We start from the raw sequence: 22254 nt of genomic DNA on the forward strand, positions 1-22254 counted from the left end.
GTGAAACAACTAGAAGAAGGTTATGAAAATTGAAAAAGGGAATATATCGAATCTTTGAAAATGACACCAAACAACTTTGCCAAGAGAATTAAATAAACAACAATGGTTGAAAAATGTACACAAACTCATTACTTTTAAATGACAATATTCATTTCCTTTCTATAGAGAAATTCTTATAATTTGGCAATTAATATTTGTAGGAGATTTATGAGATATGTTTAGCCAATGTTAACCAGCAGCTATCTGGACACAGAAGCACTGTTCATGTAAGGAAAAGATATTTATTAACAAGAAATATTAAGCATAGGATAAGACTTTTCTAGTGTCATTGTTCAACATTAATATAATTATAAGTAAAATCATTTGCTTTTTTTTATGCCCTACCTACGATAGTAGAGGGGCATTATGTTTTCTGATCTGTGCCTCCGTTCGTCCGTTCGTCCGTTCGTTCGTTCGTTCGTCCCGCTTCAGGTTAAAGTTTTTGGTCGAGGTAGTTTTTGATGAAGTTGAAGTCCAATCAACTTGAAACTTAGTACACATGTTAACTATGATATGATCTTTCCAATTTTAATGCCAAATTAAAGTATTGACTCCAATTTCACGGTCCAGTGAACATGTAAAATGATAGTGCGAGTGGGGCATCCGTGTACTATGGACACATTCTTGTTTATAGATGAAATAAAATCAATCGAACCTAACATTAGATTATTGTGATTTTGTATTTAGAATGGATTCGGCAGCCTAATGCAATGCTAATTATCAAATTCCGTATAATGTTTTAGTTGACAAACTTGTTCAAAACCGGACATGATATTCAATAATAATTGTGTTGTAGGGCCTAAGTGATGATGAAATAGAAAAGTTTATAAAAGCTGTAAAGGATTCAATAAAGATCGATGCACCAAAGTATATTCCGCTTCTCCGTAAGGTAGGTAAAAAGTAAAAATCACAAAAATACTGAACTCCGAGGAAAATTCAAAACTGTAAATCCCTTATCAAATGGTAAAATCAAAAGCTCAAACACATTAAACGAATTGATAACAACTGTCATATTCCTGAGTTGGCAAAGGTATTTTCTTTGTCTTTTTTTTTTTTTTAATTCATATTAGATATTTCAAAGAGAGTATTCAAACTAACATGTTTACAATATTTCTACACAAATGCATCAAATGATTAAATGAAGAATCGTATTCGATAGATTGTTATTGTTTAATACTAAAGTATGTCTTAATTTTTTTTAGAAAATAATCAGTGACAGTTCAAGATGTAAAACAGTTTTTCAGTACAAAGATTGTTGTCTGTTATACATAGAAAATTGTGTCAACCTTTGTTACTATATAGTTGTCCAAGATCCACCAATGTTCATTGATTTTGAACCTGGAAAAATATTTGATAAACAGTCATGGAAGGAATACACTCGGTCTGGAACTGAGATTGAATATCTAGTATGGCCAGCTTTGTATTTATACAAAGGAGGTCCGATTATGTCAAAGGGTGTTGTTCAGCCTAAAGAAACCGAATGATGCAATATGTTAACCAAATCGTTTTGAAACAACCGTTATCGCAATGTATCATTAAAGTATTATTTTTGTATAATGTTTTATTGAAATATTAATAACAAGCTGAATATTAATTTTGCCACCACACAGAAAAAGAATTCAACTCTGGTCCATGTCTCGCAAAAAAAATAATCCTGGTAAAATATTTTTACTCGATTTATTTCACTTGACTGGGCGGGGTTTAACATGTTCGCTTATAATAAAAAGTTCCATCTATGGATAAACTCATCAATAAGGTGTCCAGTCATTCTTTGCAAAATTCCTTTGATGACACTGATAGGTTATTAAAAATCAATAATAATTATTTATAACGTCAACCATCCTTATCACACACATCTTCAAATAGACTGTTCTTTTGCAAATTAAAAAGGATGTAAACAGAATGTTATTCACGATTAACAAATGGAAACTTTCTGACGGGAAACAAGAGGTACTTGTAGAAGGGGAAAATCTGAAATAACCAACGAAGACCCATGCATATAGCCAGATAAAAAAAAACAACGTTGTTAACGTTACATCTACATCAGGAATATATCTTAACTGTATTTGTCAAAACGTATAGGAATGTTTGGTCCTCAATGCTCTTTAACTTCGTACTTTATTTGGCCTTTTTAACTTTTTGTTATTGGAGCGACACTGATGATTAATTTGTAGACAAAATGCTTGACTGGTGCACATAAAAATTTCAATCCTGGTTTATATGAGGAGTTTATTCATTACATCGGAATCTATAGCGTCAATGGTCTACGTATGATCTTCATTATAGCAATATATCAATTTATGGCAAACTTTTATATAAACTACGTTTAAGTGCTTGCATATAATCCTGCATTTATATATATATATATATGGAACTGTTAACTTTTTACTTAAGATTTATCCTGAAGAGTCCCAATGGAAGGATGAAATCGATAGAATGGAACTGTTAACTTTTTACTTATTTTATTATTTTATTTAATGAATATATATATATATATATAAGTGCTTATAAATAGCAGCACATGACATACAAATATATGGGAGTGTGGATTAATCAGTACAGAGATTAATTCAATTACACAAATAAAATTATAGATTGCCTAACAATGTAATTTTAATACACTATTTAGTATGTAAATATAAGAATGTTTAAAATATTTACAAAATGATGAAAATAAACGCAATATTTCGCTAGACCAACTAGCTTTACCAACCGTGCATCAATCCAGGTGAAATCGGATGTAGATAATAAGAAACGTTTGCAGCTCAATGTATATGTGCACTTAGCTGCCTTGAAAATAAGAAAATTTTGCAGCTCAATGTCTATGTTGCACTTGAATTTAGCTGCCTTGAAAATACATAATTGGTAGTTGAAGTTAGCAACGTCCATTGGCCAATATTACGGGATGAAAAGGACGATGCTTTGTTCTAAATTATTCTTTATCTTTCCTGTATCTTTTCTCGTCTTTTTCGTTAAGACCATCAGGTTCTAAAGTGTGGAATTGGTGGATTCAAAAGTTTTCTCTTCTCCTTCTCGCCGTGGTGTCCCACTCGGTGTTGACTTCTATAATTTGGAAAGTAACATTATCAAAAGGATGTTTCGTTGAACGAATATGTCTTGTGAGATGACAGTTTTTGTTGGTTTTGTACGATGAACGATGTTTATTGAGCCGAATATCAAATTTGTCCATTGTTTCTCCCACATACTGAATGCCACGAGTGTCACATGTTAATATATAAAATGAGTTCTCAGTTTTACAGTTGGAATTAGAGTAGATTGTATAATTTTGTTTAGTAACGGATCTGATGAAAGAACTACTTGTATTGGCAGCTTTACAACACAAACAATTCCTTCGACCACATTGTTTGTAGCAACCGGGCGAAGGAGTAGGCTGCTTTTGTAATACAGATGTCACTAATTTTTCACGGATGTTTTTAGGTCTTCTGAAGGCTATGACTGGTGGTGATGAAAATACTTTTTTTTAGATTTAAATCATTTTCTATAATTTTCCAATGCTTCTGAACAATGGATAACACATTTTTAAAATCAGGATGATAAGTGAGTACAAGGGGTGTTCTGTTAGCTGCGCTATTCTTATCTTTGTACTCAAGAAGTTCTTGGCGACTAGTTCTGTTTGCTCTTTTGAAAGCACTATCAATGATGTTGTTATTGTATCCTCGAACAACTAGATGTTTACGAAGTTGTCCAAGTCTAGCAATTTTCGTATTTTCAGTAGAGCATATTCTCTTGATTCGCAACGCCTGGTTGAATGGGATACCAATATATATGTATATTATATTTATATACGTTATACAATGTACAATGCTTGATAAAAAAGGATGAAAAATGACGTCTTTCTAACTTGATTCTTTTTTTAACAATCCTTATGTGTAAAATAATTTAAAAATTCATTTTCATCTCTCAAAATAATTGTATTTTTTATTTTCACAGTAGATTTTCCAAACACAAGCGCTCTCACTTTAAAAAATACAGTTTAAACTTCTTGTCAAAGAGCAAAGTTGTCCATCGTACTTTGTCTTTCAGCACACAAATCCATATTTGCAATTCAGTGACGAATTGATCACAATCTTCAATATTTACCTAAATTTATTCTGACAAATTATTGCATATCTTACAAAACTTTTTTTTTCATTTAGAGAATAAGTTTTAATGGTAAATCTTTATTGATTCTTTTCATTCACATCTTGTATAACCCTTGACGATTTAGAGCTTTTAGAATTGCATTATTACTTTTATGTTTTCAGCTGTTGTTGAGAAAAAACATGGTATTTTTTAGATGTCTGTAGTAGTTATTTTTGTAGTTCTATAATTAAAACTATCCCCCAGATCAGTAAAAGTCACTAAATTGATTTATTTTATAATAGTGGTAAAACAAAACTTTTTCAACAGAGCCGTTTTCCTTAAAAAGGCACAACTTTAAAGAAAACGGAACAACTTTACCCAAATAGAAATATTTTTATATTGGAATAAAAAATAGCTTTTAGAATTGTTTTTTTTAAGTATAGGAATAAAACTTCTCAGTATATTGGTTTATTGCTATTTATCTTTTGGAAAATTTGCTGCTTTTTTCATGAATATATTTCGAGTATAAAAGGGTTAAACAATTTTTCTTTACAAAATGATAAGTTTCTCCATTTGAAATCCGATTACTTAAATACACGCATAAGTCAAATGTATCTGAGGACCTGTGACGACATTACGTCATATAAACAAATAAGATATGCACAATCAACAATATTGAGCTTTATAACATTAACTTTTGCAAACAATGTTGTTGCGTTATCACTTTCGTACACATGTGGGATTTGTTTTAACTTTCGGCAATAATCTAGACATTTGGATATTAGACTATTTACCGGATTTTTATCACATAAGCAACACGACGAGTGCCACATGTGGAACAGGATATGCTTACCCTTCCGGAGCACCTGAGATCAAACCCAGTTTTTGGTGGGGTTCGTGTTGTTTATTCTTTAGTTTTCTATATTGTGTCATGTGTACTATTGTTTGTTTATTTGTCTTTTTAATTTTTAGCCATGGTGTTGTCAGTTTATTTTCGATTTATGAGTTTGACTGTTCCTTTGGTATCTTTCGTCCCTCTTTTGGAAAAGTGGGGTGTTATCTGGTCCTGACTAAAAAGGGGACATGATGTTATATTTTTTTGTTTTCTCTAGTTTTTTTAACCATTGTTGCTTATAAACCCCGGTATTACAACTAAGACATGGGTGTAGTTATAAAAAAGGGAACATGTCTAAGAAAATGTGCATGGCATGATATCGCCATGTTGTAATGTACAGTATTATTGTAAAACAAGATTATTCGAAATGAAAGCCTACCTTTTAACCCAAGGATTGATAACTATTTTTAAGTTATCTTTCAAAGGTTACACAACACATCGAGGAAGTAAAATATATGGAAGGTTTCATGATTTTGTATTTTCAATGTTCTGAACTGCTCTTTGAAGCATTTGTGTTTCGATTGGAATTGTTTTGAAAACGAATACTAGCCCATTGTCACTTGGATCGGTAAGGATTGTGTATTGTCCGTAAAGCTACAAGTTATTAACATGCTTGAAACAAAAAAGTTATGTATCTAGTGTCTGTAAGCATATTAGTTTGGTGGTTCATTGGTTCTAATGTTCGTTGATTTAAAGGCTCCATACCAAAGTAATGCAAGCTGAAACTTATATATAGGACGATTGTAATGTGATCTTAATATATCCGTTCGATAAAAGTAGGACAATTCACCCCTTATATGAAGATTTAAAGAAAGTCGAGAATATTGGAGGTAACGCTTGCTAAAGCTTCCAGCCTGGTTCAGAGGTGCAGGACTTTGTTTTTAAATTTTGGCTCGATGAATCTTAACAGACTTTATTTTCAGATAAACAAATTATGTTTATTAAAATCCCCGTCACGTATACGCGTACCAAACGAGGCCGGGAAGCTAAGGAATAATTATAGTTATGCCATCAAGCCATTTTATAAATATTATCATTTAAAACATATACAATTATCTTAAAAGGAAAATGACGGCTTTCAATTACCAAATCAAATAACATGATTTTTGTCATAGAGAGGATCATAAACACAAGAAACAAACTGATGGCCGACATTTAAAGTTTACTCATTAATTTAGCTATTTTACCATTCTTCACGGAAAGTAAATTCAAACTCTTCTCCATGAAAATCCTTGTAATCGACAGGAAAAATTACCCTTAGTAAAAAAGGCAAGATATGAAAAGCAGAAGTACTATACACATTATGATGGAATGAATGTGGGATCTATAGATAATATTTGTCTAAACTTGTTTTCAAATTTTCTGAAAATTCACAACCACTAGGTTTGTTGTTTTAAGAATGTGTACCTGTCATGAGCAAGTAGTGGGTATTAAGACAATATAATGTCTGTTGATCGTTTCAAAGTACGAGAATTTCGCATTTGTGTAACATTTTCAATTTTAAGAAGTCTTTCTTTAATAAATAAAGAGTAATGAGGATAAAGTATATGTATAGTTTAGTTTTAAACATATTTATTTATAGTGGATTGGGAAACAAGTTTTACAACTTATATTAATCCCTTTCCACTTTGCGGGTGCGAGTGCTGCCTTGTAGCGGCATTAGCCTACTCTTTTTCGAAATCTACAATGGTGTCTTTAACGTGCAAGAGATATGGCTCTCTCTTAACACGGGTCAGCCATTTATCGTCCCCTTCAGACGGACTATCATCGTTTCCTCAAGCCAATACTCGCAAGTGGTGTCAAGGGAGAGCCGAAAATTGAGTTCCTGAAATTTTCATCCCGAACGTATATGTATAGTATAAGGTATAGTTAAAACGTTTATATACAGTCGCCATAATGATTTGTATGACCATTTTGGAATAGTAGAATAGCTGCACCGCATGAGTATGTCCCACAAATAGTTTCGACCCGTCCGTATTTCATCTATTGTTCCATCGCCGAATGTGATTTTCAACATATATGTTTTTGCCATTAAAAAAGCAACGGGTGTCAAACGTGAAACGTAACTACTCAGAAGCAACTCTGTTTTTTGAGTGGATTTCGTATCGATCAGTATATACTTTTATTCAACGTGTTTATTCATTGGTCTCTTTTCCATTATTGTATTTTTATATTGCTCCCTTTTTGTCTTTTCTCTTTTGGGAAAAAAATCTGTTCTCACTATGGTAGTAGTTAACACAAAAATAGCGATTTATAACAAAAACAGAACAGATTTTACAGTTGATCGTTAGAGATTGAGTCGTCTGTTTATAGTTTCATTGGCCGATGATATCTGACTGGATTCCAATGCATCATTATCTTTATGTCTCAATTAGTTAATGTTTTCTGCATGTTATGTTAGAAAGAAGACTTTTGTGAAATTAATTTCGGTTCTTTCTCTATACAGTTAGTTGATTCCCCATAATTATAGTCATGTTTATAGTTTTGCAGACGTACTGAGTACGAACACTTTTTGGTGCCAAATACTTGACTTTATAAAATGTTATAAAGTTATAGCATATATCATATGTTATGTTTATTACTTCATATTGAATAGCTTTTATTACTTATTGAGTTATAGTCCTCAACTGTGAAATCCATTAAAACTTAAGCTCTGATCTTTGGATTTAAAACATATTTATCTTTAATAAGCATATGTGATGATACACATTTAGTCTTCTTCGATCAATTTGATATATGTGTAACCTGCAATCTGTATTTGGAAACTATTGAAACATTATTGATGTTACGAAAATGTTTAAAATGATATTTCATTTGAATTCAGATAATGGTTTGGATAGTTGAAAAGTTTTATGTAGTGTACGAATATATTCGTTTTTTACTTAGATCGTAAGTAATTTATATATACATAAAGAAAAGCTGCACAGAAATACATCACTAAGCAAACTAAATATAATGTACAATATGTTATGAAATAATACGTAATGTTATGCTAGCGAGGAAGGACATGCACGGGCCTTTTCAAGCCTATATATAGTCTTTATACTGACTTGTTGACTGTATAGTCAAAAAGATAAATAATACACTAATTGGGCAATAAATTAGCAGAAGTTCAAAAATTACAAACAAACTAAAAGACAAACAATAATAACAAAACACTGCATAAAACACTACGATTCACATACCAATGCAACCAACGACCAATCAATCAGTCTTCCAGTGAAATTCGGTATTTTGAATTCTTCTGTAACGATTTCTTAACCTCTTGAATTCCAGGTTTGCCTAGATTCTACTGACAACCAATTCGACCTATTACATATGCCTTTATTAGACGGATTCAAGCCTTGACAGTAATAGTTTTTGTTGTTTCTATTTTTTATTTTCTAGGTATAAAAAGGAAAAGGTCAAAGAGAAGTAAGTAGTATTATTTTACTATATTTATTTTTGATAAAAGAGATGCGTTGCAATCCTATCCTCTTTATCGTGCATCTTATAGTCCTATTAATAAGCATCTTTTCACACCTTTTCTCCTTACTTTTATATCACCTATAACCAATCAAGAAGTAAGTAGTATTATTTTACTGTACTTATTATTTTTATAAAAGAGATGCGTTGCAATCCTATCCTCTTTGTCGTGCATCTTTCAGTCCTATGAATTAGCATATTTTTTCATACCTTTTCTCCTTATTTTGATATAAGCTAAAACCAATCAAGGAGTTTGTAACATCATGATATCTAACATAAAATAAAAAAGGTAAACTTTTGAAAATCTTTTTATAACTTATCATATTACTCCCTCTTCCATGGAACTCAAGATTCAGATTACATATCAATGCACTTTTTGTGATGGAATTGCAGACTGCAGATGGTAACAGTTGGAAATGACTCAGATAACGACAGTAAACTTATTGAAGCTAATATAAGGTAACTTTAAGTAGTTTTAAAAGTTTTGTACAAACATAAAGATAGAATTAATACGTTTTTCCTTCTAACATGGGTAAAATTAATAAAAAAGATAAACTGCGGGTGATATGGCTAAGGTAAGAGAGAAAAGGGCTAAACAATGTGAATTGAGAGTAAGGTTTCTTTCATAATTTATCTTTTATATAAGCTTTGGATTTCAATTATTTTGGCCACGAGCATCATTGAAGAGACATGTATTGTCGAAATGTGCATCTAGTGCTGGAAAATTGGTACCGTTAATGTTATTACTACCACTGGGTCGATACCTCTGCTGATGGACTGTTAGTCCCCGAGGGTATCACCAGTCCAGTAGCCAGTAGTTCGGTACTGACATGAAAATATGGATTTTTGTTTGTGTTATTAAAATTTGCTGTTACAAAATGTTATAATTAATATAAATTAAGAAATGTATCTCACTCATGCAAAGTTCTGTTTTCTTTCACTGATTTGGCTATACTTTTTGGACTTTTTGAATTATAGCTCTTCATCTTTTATATAAGCTTTGGGTTTCAATTATTTTGGCCACGAGCATCACTGAAGAGACATGTATTGTCGAAATGCGCATCTGGTGCAGGAAAATTGGTACCGTTAATGTTATTAGTATCGTATTACTTGTATCAGTGATTGTCTGCTTTACTAAATGTAACAGAGATCCAATATTTTGTTCAAAAGAACGTACTTTGTTGTTATTCTAATGTTGTTTTTTTTTTATCACATCCTTTATAACGTCGTAATACTACAATCAGTTTAGTAAAATCATTTCCAACTGATTGTTTTTTTCAGTTTGTATTACACCATTGTTACAAAAATGTTTAACCATGCAACATTTATTATGAGCTTGTAACGAATAAGATTGCAGATGTATTATACCTTTAATTAAATAGTTGTTGACATTGAAATATCGTTTTAGTTGTAGATTGCAGCAACAGGAACATCAACTTGAATTAACGAAAGATGAAAATCTACGGTGAGCTGTTTACTTCTTTTGTGCTTATATATATTGTTAATGTAAAGAACACTTGCCTATTGTTAAAGACTACACATTGACTCTATTCAGTTTCTAACAGTTTAGATAAATAATACTTCAGAATTTTCATCATTTAATATAAAAGTTAAATGCATCAGCTATTTAGAGTTGTAGAGAATGGAAATGGGGAATGTGTCAAAGAGACAATAACACGACCAATGGGCAAAAAACAAAAGGCCACCAATAGGTTTATCAAAATTAAAATAACATAGACAAGACTAACAAAGGTCAGAGGTTCATGAAAAAGCAGCTTATGAATTAAAATAACAAAAAAAAAGGCTGTAAACGGGAGTTTTTTTGCGTTATTTTTTTCAGACTACAAGAATACAAAAGGGAGATTGGCCCACTTCGGAACGAATACAACATGCAAACAAAGATGCAAGTATTGCTTTCTGTGGACCAACATTTAATATTTTTCCAAACTAAGAGGGAGAAAATACATTTAGAGTTTTAAGGAAACGAAAGACATTTTAAAAAGTATCGAATTTGAAAGAAAAAAATCAGATCTTTTACCTTTTAACAAAAATGAGTATATTTTCCATATGAATATTTTATTGTAAAAGATCATGCATTAAAGAGAGTTTTGTGTGTACAAAATCGAAATTTAGGTATGTGGTATGGTTGCTACTTAGGTACAAAAATCCATAAACAACTAAGCCAAGATTCTATCGTATAGTAAGTTATAAAATATCCCTACATCTCTAAATATTTACTACAACCATGAACGTAAAATTATTTGGCAGACAGCACCAGACACAATCAATGAATAAAAGGTTTCTGACAGTTGAGATAGACACACAAAGAATCCTTAACATCTTTGTTTGTGCTAAATCCTCCCTTTACATAGTACAGATGTGCTACATACAACAAATTAAGATCAAACCAGACATATCACTGGAAAAGGGATTGACTTGTTAGTACTTAGCACCAAAACAAATACATGCAACAAAAAGATAAAAAATACAAAGTACTGATCGATAAGTATGTTTTCCCAGTAACTAAAGCAAATGCAACAGTCGTATACTGGTGTTCTAAAGTCATAAATCGATTTAGCGATAACAAATCCGGGTTACAAACCAAAACTGAGGGAACAACATCAACTATATGATGAAAACCAAGGAATAATAGGAACACCAAAGTGCAATAAAAAAACCCACCAACACAAATAGAAACGAACTATTTGATAACAACTGTGATATATATAAATATACTCGGTACAGGACATTTTAAGAAAAATATGACATTGTTAAAAAATATCGTTAAAACACTCATTGACAGAAATACAGCACAAACACACGCAAAAATAGTCATACAAGAGAAACGCACACACAAATAATTATAATAGTCGACACAACGTTCAAACTGCAATAACAACGATTATCGCTATTTTGTGCATTTTTCCGTTGATCTTTTTTGTGATAATTTTCATATCATGCTACTCGCTTGAAATGGAAAATTTTCCCTAGAAACTAAGCATGCACGTGGCGTTGCTAACGAAATTGACTTGAAATTGACAACGTCGTCATAGGTAAAATAACAATAAAAAGATTATCATTGTTCATCTCAACTCGATTGCCTTTCTCGCTTTCGCCGTCCCGGCTCAAGCGAGAAAAACAATCTCGTTGAGATGATCACCGATAATCTATAAACATATTCAATCAACGACAAACACCACAGGATATCAAAAATAGTGACGCGCTTACGTAACTAACATGCAATCTCGAACTGTATACAATTGTTTTCATTCAGTATAACAGTCGCATTCGGGAAAAGTACAATGATGCTATTGAAAGTCAAATTTATGGACAACAAACTATACAAAAGAACACAATATTCAACCGAAATCATTACCAAAAAAACACATACTTGAATGTTTAGCGTACACATCAGTTATGATTAGTTTGATATAAAAGCTTGTTAAAAGCCCTAGTTCTTCCAGACTATAATGCAATTACAAAGTAGCATATATTATTTGGGTCATATATTGATAATTTCACTTTCTCTTAAGGCTTAAGGATTACGAAGAAAAAATCAACGTGTTACAAAGGGAAAAGAGTGATGCATTAACAAGGTAATATAGCTACATAATAGTACAATACTAGTTATAATTCATATCGGTTTTTTTGGCATAAATATGTAAATCATGCCTCATTTTATACTCTGATCAAATAACTGTCCCACATTTTTATGTCAATCAGCTATGCATTTAAGCGGTTTCAATAGTTATAGACTTCTAAGATGCAGACCATATTCAGTAATGGTAAGTTTAGTATAAATAGCATATATCAATTGTCTTGTGTTGAAAGATTTTCAAAAATAATCGTTCTAAATCAGTGGGATCAGGTGGACACATTTTCTCTTAAGATTAACACGAAAAGACATAAGCAATACATGTATACATGCTCTCTTAGATTTCTAATCTAGTCGTATTGTGGAGAAATTATAATGATATGATTCCTAGAATTTGTAATTTTAAATATTTGCCAAGTAGGTCAGTTAAATTAGACGATGAGTTTGAATAACACTAGCCTTTGAAGATTTCAAAGTAGTTTGACATGAATAATTGCTTTTTCATTTAAAGTTAAAACTCTATACTAATACAAATAGGTTGAGGTCTACTACATCATCTGTCACTGAAAATTTTAGAAATGAAAAGTACTGTATCATAAATTAAATGTTAAAACTGTGTAATTCCTAAGAGAAACAATTGTTACCAGAAACCATTCCAATAGCACAGTGGGAATCTAAATAATGACAAAAAACACGTTCGACCTGTTTGTTTCTTTTTTTGAATATCTAATAAAAATCAGGGTTCTCCTAAAAAAACAGCCAAGCCTTATATGTATGTACTGCGTACTCTCTCAAATAGATCAACTGCTAGTAAATGTATTTGTTTATTTGTTTTTGTTCTAGATTAAGTGAGTTAATGGGGTCAAAATTACGAGACAATAATCCAGCAATAACAGACTTAAATGACCCAAACAGACCAATGAAACTTGGGGATCAGTTTAGTGAGTTGTATGAAAACGAATGGACTGATGCGTACTCCGAATTAAAGGATTCCAAAAAATCAACAGAAATCGAAATAATAGAAATTCTTATTAAAATTCTCAAAGTTAGTACATGTGTTTAATAATTTCGGATACAACTTCATTATATTTGGATAGAATTTAACTACATTTGGACATAAATGCACTGATGTATTACATTTTTATTGTTTTGTACATCATGGTCACAAGTAAAAGTCAAAAAGAAAAATGCTTAAAATAGTCGACAAGTCTGCACACATTAATATCGTTACTTTTAAAATTAGATTTATATCTCCATTTATTGAAAATTTGCATAATTTTGAATTTCTTGTAGGAGATTTGTGAGACATGTTTAGCAGATGTTTCTCAGCAGCTGTCGGGACACAGAAGCGCTGTACAAGTAAGGAAATGATATGTATTGATAAGAGATATTAAGTGGGACAAGGCTTTCCTCATGTACATTGTTTTACAAGAAAAAAATGTCAAACATAAACATATTGAGAAAATAAAATTGTTAAATCAAAATGGTTCTCTTTGGTTTTTTTTGTGGATCAAATAAAGTTAAAGAAAACATTGTATCAAACATTTAACTATTGTGGCATTTCATTATGAATTGATTCAACAATCTTTTGCACTGTTAAAATGTCTTAAATTCCGACAACTATATTAGTTTCAAAGTTTCATGACAACATACAAGTTGATAATAAAAAATATATTACTTTGTAGGGACTGAGCGACGATGAAATAGAAGGGTTTATAAAAGCTGTAAAGGATTCCATAAAAACCAATGCATCAAAGTATATTCCACTTCTCCGTAAGGTAGGTACTATATTTTACAGATGATGAACAGATGTATTTAGTTTTTAGGAGGCACGATCGAGTGTGAGTTTGGAAAAACGACAGATTAATTTTCACATTATTACCCTTGTAATAGCCTACAATTATATAATCCAAATACTACGACTGTAAACAGTTAGTTTTTTTTAACTGTCACCTAAAAATAAACTGCAAATAAGAAGCTATCTATAATACTATATTACTCAATTTGATCCCTTACAGTAATGTCAACGGATTTTATGTTACAGTTACAGTAAAAAAACTATTGAATACCGCATTTTGCAACACTTTCTTAGGATTTTTGTTTTTTTTTATTTTCCAAGTGAGATAAAAGTTTTTTTTTGCATTTAGTCCATAACATAATGACGTCTTGAAAGGCTATTTTCTTTTTTTTCTGTGACAATTGAAATAGCTTTTCAAGACGTCATACTAATTTGGACTATTTTGCATGATATTCCTTATTTTCATTTATTTAAAGAAATAGAGTTAAATGCATTACCGTGTGCAAATCCCTACAAGGTCCATATTATTACCTTGGCCACACACTTTGATTCAACATTTGCCCAAATGTATTACGATGTCGTGGGCATCTTCTAGTATGTGACAATACTTCATATAATTGTAAACAGTAGTCAGTTTCATACACATTTTGTTTGAAAGGTTCTCAAACACATCTTAAATATATTTCTACACAACTGAATATGATGAATCATTGTAATCTTTTATTCATATGCCTCTTTTTCAGAAAATATCTAGTGACAGTTCAAGTTGTAAAACTGTTGTTCAATACAGAGATTGCTGTTTGGCGTACATAGAAAATTGTGTCAACCTATGTTACTATGTAGCTGTCCAAGATCCACCAATGGTCATAGACTTTGTACCTGGACAAATGTTTGATAAACAGTCATGGAAGGAATACACTCGGTCTGGAACAGAGGTTGGATATGTAGTTTGGCCTGCTTTGTATTTGTACAAGGGTGGCCCGATTATGGCAAAGGGTGTTGTTCAGCCTAAAGAAACCACGATTTAAAGATAATATTATATATGATGTCAAATCATTGGAAAACAGCAGCTTATAATCATATCATTGTAGGAACATCTTTGTATTATGTTTTTGTTAGAAATATTCAAAATTAATAAAAAAAGATCATATCTAAACCCATTGTTACTATTTATGTCATAAGATTTTTTGCATTTCTCATTTACAGCAAATCAAGGAGGCAATAATAAACACAGCAGGAAGGCAGAAATGATCCTTGACAAATGAAACAGATAGAGCAAAATTTGTAGTTGTGTCGTTTTTCTGGTTAAGAACTTTCTCCGTTTCACATTGCTCTCTATTTATTGATTTAAGTTTTCTGATAACTAGTTTCATTCTGATACTCAGCATCAAAACCTTTTTTGAATGCAATGCAGGTCTCATTTGTGGTTTTTTGATAGCTGACGGACTTTTTAAAATATTTAATTTCACGAAGTTAAAATAGAGCGGACAACGTGTAATAAACACAATAGCTCTAAAAGTAGAAGGTGACTAAAAAAGAGACACATACTATCAACGTTCATATTTTGAATTTGTTTTATGTATTTGCAAAATTGTACAAATTTACCACACAGTGTTTTATAAATTATGAACAACAGCATAATATGAACTACTGTTCATAATCAGTGATATCGACAAAGGTATAGTTAATGAACATAGAATATATCGGTTTTGCTGCAAAGATACAATAAATTTTTCCTTAACGAAATCCATACCCTTGAAAAATGCTATTCAAGGAAACGTTATACTTTAGAAGTACTTATATATACAATTTTTCTCATAACCTTTCTTATTAAACAATTTTTCTACGTCTTTAAATGATGTCACATATGTGTCTTATAGCTGATGTGATGCCCTTGGTTTTATTTTGTAACTCGGATTTATTTTTGCTTAATCAATTTACGACTTTTAAACAGCGGTATAACACAATGTTGACTTCGTCCCCTATTTTTAAAATTTTTACTTATTATGTCTGTTTGTTTTGTGCACACATCGTTGTCAATATAATGGAATTTGATTCGACTGTCATACAATTGAAAGTTTTAGCTAGGTTTAAAACCCGGTTTCATCCACAATTTTCTACATAAAAAAAGTCAGGAATATGGCAGTTGTTATTGTTATTCATTTGATTTGTTTGAGCTTTTTATTTTGCCCGTTGATTAGTGACTTTCCTTTTTGAATTTTCCCCGGATTTCACCATTTTTGTGATTTTACTTTATACTACTGTTGCCACTTTTTACAGTTATCGTTACTCGTTGTGAAACCCTGCATCTGAGAAATCGTTGCAACACCATCTACAATGTGTCGAGCCTCTTCGGCTTTATTTAGATTTGCATATGTATGCTGTATGTATCTGAGACATCGTTGCAACACCATGTACAATGTGTCGAGCCTCTTCGGCTTTATTTAGAGTTGCATATATATGCTGTATGTATTTTGATTTAGAATCCACTGGTCCTCTTTTGTCATTAACTTAATAGCGCTCAACAGAGAAGAAAAATAACATATGCAAAGCTTTGGACACTATCAAGTAATTAGATTGATTGGTTAATGACTGCTTAAGACCCAGCAGCAAAAATGACATATGCAGTAAGATAACAAGCTAACTTGATATAACATTACTTGCGCTTTTCTTGATTGAGAGGCTTAGTCCGATTATTTTTTTTAGATTTAGTCTACATGAAGATTTTTCACTTATTCGAACACATACACGTACTTTCCCAGTGTCGAGTATCAATATCAACTTTTAATACATAATTATTGTCTCCGCGCTCCATCGACTTATTTTTCTTATTCCTGAATGACATTTACATTACGCTATAGGGAGACGAAGCTATACCAACCCAGAAGTGTTCAATATAACTAAACCAAAATTCGAACCAACAACATTCTATAGCCATTCTTTAAAGCTTCTCGAATATAAATCTTTACTCTGTAGTCGGAGAACAAACTTTTTGCTGGAAACACCGAATCCGGTATTTTGATTGGTTGATTTTTAAGCTTGGAGGAAGAATTGTACTCAGAAGTATGGTTAGATCTGTTTAAACTAGTGACTCATAATACAGTAAGTCATTAAATCAAGTGGTTTTCAGAAGAAAAAAAACCCCAATAACTAAGTGGAGTTGGATGGTACGCATTACTTTTGTGTTACACTGCACTAACTTCAAACTATTAACCTTTCACTGAGGCAATTTGTTAAAATATTTTACCAGTTGATAGAATTGTGAGAGAAGAAACCAAGTTTCAATTTGGTAAACTGTTTGAGCAATTGCTATTGTGATATTCCAAATCCTACTGGATATACCATTTAAAAATGAGACAAAACGACGCTTAAATAAAGGCAACAGTAGTATACCGCTGTTTAAAGCCATAAATCGATTGAGGGAAAACAAATCCGTGTTACAAACTAAAAACGAGGAACACACCAACTATAAGAGGAAGACAACGGAACAAAAAAATCACTGAAGTACAACAATATCAAACACCAATGAAACATACATATAAACGAACTATTAGATAAAATTTGTGGCTTGAACCTTTGAAGCAATGTTTAAAGTACCGCTAAAATGACAACAAGATAAAGATTATTTGCTGCATCACAATTAAAACTAAGTTAAAAATCATTTTACTTAAATTGTTTCTATCAGAAGTGGTTAGCATTCCCACTTTAAAAATATCATGGAGGCAATGAAAATTCACAAGACAGAAGACAGAAGACAGACTAAATTCGAGCAAAACAAAAAAGACTGAGAAAAAATGGTAACTTTTTCTGTTGTGAGAATCTTTCATTTTTAGCTCACCTGGCCCGAAGGGCCAAGTGAGCTTTTCCCATCACTTTGCGTCCGGCGTCCGTCGTCGTCGTCGTCGTCGTCCGTCGTCTGTCGTCCGTCGTCCGTCGTCCGTCGTCGTTAACTTTTACAAAAATCTTCTCCTCTGAAACTGCTGGGCCAAATTAAACCAAACTTGGCCACAATCAACATTGGGGTATCTAGTTTAAAAAATGTGTGGCGTGACCCCGCTTACCAACCAGGATGGCCGCCATGGCTAAAAATAGAACATAGGGGTAAAATGCAGTTTTTGGCTTATAACTCAAAAACCAAAGCATTTAGAGCAAATCTGACATGGGGTAAACTTGTTTATCAGGTCAAGATCTATCTGTCCTGAAATTTTCAGATGAATCAGACAACCCGTTGTTGGGTTGCTGCCCCTGAATATGTAATTTTAAGGAAATTTTGCTGTTTTTGGTTATTATCTTGAATATTATTATAGATAAAGATAAACTGTAAACAGCAATAATGTTCAGCAAAGTAAGATTTACAAATAAGTCAACATGACCGAGATGGTCAATTGACCCCTTTAGGAGTTATTGCCCTTTATAGTCAATTTTTAACCATTTTTCGTAAATCTTAGTCATCTTTTAGAAAAATCTTCTCCTCTGAAACTACTGGGCCAAATTAAACCAAACATGGCCACTATCATCATTGGGGTATCTAGTTTTAAAAAATGTGTCCGGTGACCAGGTCAACCAACCAAGATGGCCGCCATGGCTAAAAATAGAACATGGGGGTAAAATGCAGTTTTTGGCCTATAACTCAAAAACCAAAGCATTTAGAGCAAATCTGACATGGGTAAAATTGTTCATCAGGTCAAAATCTATCTGCCCTGAAATTTTCAGATGAATTGGACAACCTGTTGTTGGGTTGCTGCCCCTGAATTGGTAATTTTAGGGAAATTTTACTGTTTTTGGTTATTATCTTGAATATGATTATAGATAGAGATAAACTGTAAACAGCAATAATGTTCAGCAAAGTAAGATTAACAAATAAGTCAACATGACCAAAATGGTCAGTTGACCAATTTAGGAGTTATTGCCCTTTATAGTCAATTTTTAACCATTTTTCGTAAATCTTAGTAATCTTTTACAAAAATCTTCTCCTCTGAAACTACTGGGCCAAATTAATCCAGACTTGGCCACAATCATCATTGGGGTATCTAGTTTAAACAAGAATGTGTCCTCAGTACACGAATGCCCCACTCGCACTATCATTTTCCATGTTCAGTGGACCGTGAAATTGGGGTAAAAACTTTAACTTGGCATTAAAATTAGAAAGATCATATTATAGGGAACATGTGTACTAAGTTTGAAGTCGATTGGACTTCAACTTCATCAAAAACTACCTTGACCAAAAACTTTAACCTGGAGCGGGACAGACGGACGAACGGACAGACATACGGACAGACGGACGGACAGACGAACGGACGGACGGACGAACGGACGCACAGACCAGAAAACATAATGCCCCTCTACTATCGTAGGTGGGGCATAAAAATGTGTCCGGTGACCCGGCCAACTAACCAAGAGGGTCGCCACGCCTAAAAATAGAACATAGGGGTAAAATGCAGTTTTAGGCTTATAACTCAAAAACCAAAGCATTTAGAGCAAATCTGACATGGGTAAAAAAATATATCGGGTCAAGATCTATCTGCCCTGAAATTTTCAAATGAATCAGACAACCTGTTATTGGGTTGCTGCCCCTGAATTAGTAATTTTAAGGAAATTTTGCTGTTTTTGGTTATTATGTTGAATATTATTATAGATAGAGATAAACTGTAAACAGCAATAATGTACAGCAAAGTAAGACCTAAAAAGAAGTCAACATGACCAAAATGGTCAATTGACCCCTAAGGAGTTATTGCCCTTTATATAGTCATTTTTTTTTTTAACAATTTTCACCAAATTTGTAAAATTTTACTAACATTTTCCACTGTAACTACTGGGTCAAGTTCATTATAGATAGAGATAATTGTAAGCAGCAAGAATGTTCAGTAAAGTAAGATCTACAAACACATCACCATCACCAAACCACAATTTTGTCTTAAATCCATCTGTGTCCTTTGTTTAGTATTCACATAGACCAAGGTGAGCGACACAGGCTCTTTAGAGCCTCTAGTTATATTTCTATTAGGCTTTCCTCCCATGGCGATGTTCAAATAGTCTGCAACAATATGAAATAAGAAATTGTTTTTTTTTATGTCGCAATGGCCAACAAAGACAATTAAACAGAATAGGCATTTCATTTGAATAGAAAGGACAGAAAAGGAAAAAAAAAGGCGTACTATGTTCTCAATGTCCAATCCACATCTACATATTCGATAAGATATAAGGTTAGCCCTGAATAATTCACAATTCATGAAATATGTCGAGCTCTAAAATTGGGTTAAGACTATTTTCAATTTGCTAGGAATATATAAGTAATGTTGAGATGCCGTGTTTTTTCAAATTCTATATTTTGAAATTTGGTAATGAGTCTTAATATCTAACCGACATGTTCAGACTGTTCCAAAAAAATAAGATTTGAGGGAATATACGATTATAAAGTGAAAAGTAAAATCACAAAAATACTGAACTCCGAGTGAGTGTCAGCTAGCAAAATTGTAAAAATGATATTTTGTACTTTTGAAAAGGATATTGTCTTTTACTTTGAATGTTAGGAGACAAAATGCTACATAAATATTCAGGAGCTATTTTGATCTGAATTTCTGTAATTTAAATTCTCTTTATCCGCTACACAGGCACATTTTGCTGACATAAATTTCAACCGAAATTTATTTGATTCACCTAATAAAAATGAGTTTACACATGAAAGTCACATTAATTTCACGTGAACTGAGTATCGTCTCAATCTCACGTGAAGATGTTGTGCATGACGTTGATTGAATTTGAAAATTAGATGTCATTTGAATAACTTTATTTTTGAAATTCACGTGAAAATAAGTGATTTTCAAATGCAATTAATGAACAAGCTCGGTTGGGGGAAAATTCGCATGAATCTTAATTCACTTAAATTTGTCCTTGTGTACGCTATATGGTTTTTATGCCCCATTTATGGGCATTACGTTTTCTTGTCTGTGCTTTCGTCCGTCCGTTCGTTCGTTCGTTCGTTTGTTCGTCCGTCCGTTCGTCCGGCTTCAGGTTAAATAAAAGTTTTTGGTCGAGGTAGTTTTTGATGAAGTAGAAGTCCAATCAACTTGAAACTTAGTACTCAATAATGTTCCTTAATATGATATATTTCTAATTTTAATGCCAAATTGGATATTTTACCCCATTTTCACGGTCCACTGAACATAGAAAATGATAGTGTGGATGGGGCATCTGTGGTCTAAGGACACATTCTTGTTCATATTTAAAAATAAACACCCTTAATTTTTTTTTATTTAAACAATTTAGCTTTGAAGGGTTCGACATTATAAAAACAAATTCACTCACTTTTCAGAATAACATATCATAATCGTCAAATAATAAGAGCTTGTAATACTGTAGGGATTCATGTCTGTTGCCGAAGACTACACATGAGGCCCTCTGGAAGTATTTTTGTCCTTTATGTAGCTCATTTACGTATACCTCGCATCTCCTTTTATTAATATCTTTACGTCTGCATCATTTCTCCTGACGAGACAATTTGGTATGTGTCTATATTTATTATTCACGGCCGACACTCGGCTAACCGAGAGATTGGTCGGTTAATCTATATTGAGTATGCGGCTATATCGGCGGTTCAACTTGGTCTGTTAATCGGGTTGGCTAAAGTCTGTTAATCAGGTGTTATCGAGAAAATCATTGAAAGTTCAGCATGTTTCATTGTATAACTTTCTAAATATATTTTCATCATAAAAAGTATTCATGTCTAACAAAACAATTCGATGTACTGAATTCAGTGGTGCAATTATTATTTTTCTAGCTTCGATGTACGATCTATAAAATGAAAAGGCGGGTTACTCATCAATAAATTTATACACAGTTTACACACATAAAATGTACACAAAATGACACATTGGTTAAATTTACTTGCATTCAATATTTTGAACATCGAAAAAAGAAAGGCATTATGTTTGTTAACGATATTGATATCATTGTGCGAAAAATCTACACAAAAATCTGTATTTTGGTGACATAAATCAATCTTTATTATAAACCTGGTCTGTTAATGGGTCGTATGTATAAAACCCGGTCTGTTAATTGGTCTGTTAAGAGTTATGAATGGCAATACAAGTATGATTTTATTGCTATATGGTGTGTTATCGGATCAAATGAGTAGGCTCAAGACGAGCGGCTAAAATATACGAAAACAACACATGAGCAATGAAACATAACATATACGGAAACAGCACATGAAATTGAAAATTGATAAAAATAGTTTCAAAAAGTGTAATATTAAAGTAATATTAATTTCATCCAAGAATGATCGCATATATCATGTTGATTCTATTTAATTTTCATGAATGACACAAATTTGTCATCTACATTGGTAACCAGTATACAAATCAGAGATAAATGTCAAAT

At 32.2% G+C, this 22254-nt stretch overlaps 2 protein-coding genes across 2 annotated transcripts in view; both read left to right on the forward strand.

The window, feature by feature from the left end:
- Positions 1–1597, forward strand: part of LOC139486800 (median body protein-like) — a 49848-nt gene extending 48251 nt beyond the window's left edge. Inside the window, exon 15 of the mRNA XM_071271773.1 lies at positions 1474–1597. Coding sequence (XP_071127874.1) covers positions 1474–1523 — 50 coding nt within the window. The 3' untranslated portion in view covers positions 1524–1597. The remainder of the gene's footprint in view (positions 1–1473) is intronic.
- Positions 1598–5421: 3824 nt separating this feature from the next.
- On the forward strand, positions 5422–15031 carry LOC139486801 (uncharacterized). Its single transcript, XM_071271774.1, has 11 exons — positions 5422–5617; positions 7842–7906; positions 8405–8431; positions 8876–8941; positions 9891–9947; positions 10323–10385; positions 12016–12078; positions 12921–13122; positions 13371–13436; positions 13763–13855; positions 14619–15031. Exons 2-11 carry the CDS (start codon positions 7845–7847, stop codon positions 14901–14903), a joined length of 984 nt encoding a protein of 327 aa, XP_071127875.1. The 5' UTR covers positions 5422–5617; positions 7842–7844; the 3' UTR covers positions 14904–15031.
- The last annotated feature ends 7223 nt before the right edge of the window (positions 15032–22254 follow it).

This window comes from Mytilus edulis, chromosome 8 (genome assembly GCF_963676685.1).
Source record: "Mytilus edulis chromosome 8, xbMytEdul2.2, whole genome shotgun sequence".
NCBI classification, from domain to species: Eukaryota; Metazoa; Mollusca; class Bivalvia; order Mytilida; family Mytilidae; genus Mytilus; species Mytilus edulis.

Bases quoted from the DNA above. Each gene is read 5' to 3' on its own strand.
- LOC139486801 (XM_071271774.1), top strand. From the start codon at position 7,845: ATGGTTTGGATAGTTGAAAAGTTTTATGTAGTGTACGAATATATTCGT. The intron at 8,432-8,875 runs GTAAGTAGTATT...ATGGAATTGCAG, and splicing joins AAGGAAAAGGTCAAAGAGAA to ACTGCAGATGGTAACAGTTG. The intron at 13,123-13,370 runs GTTAGTACATGT...AATTTCTTGTAG, and splicing joins TTCTTATTAAAATTCTCAAA to GAGATTTGTGAGACATGTTT.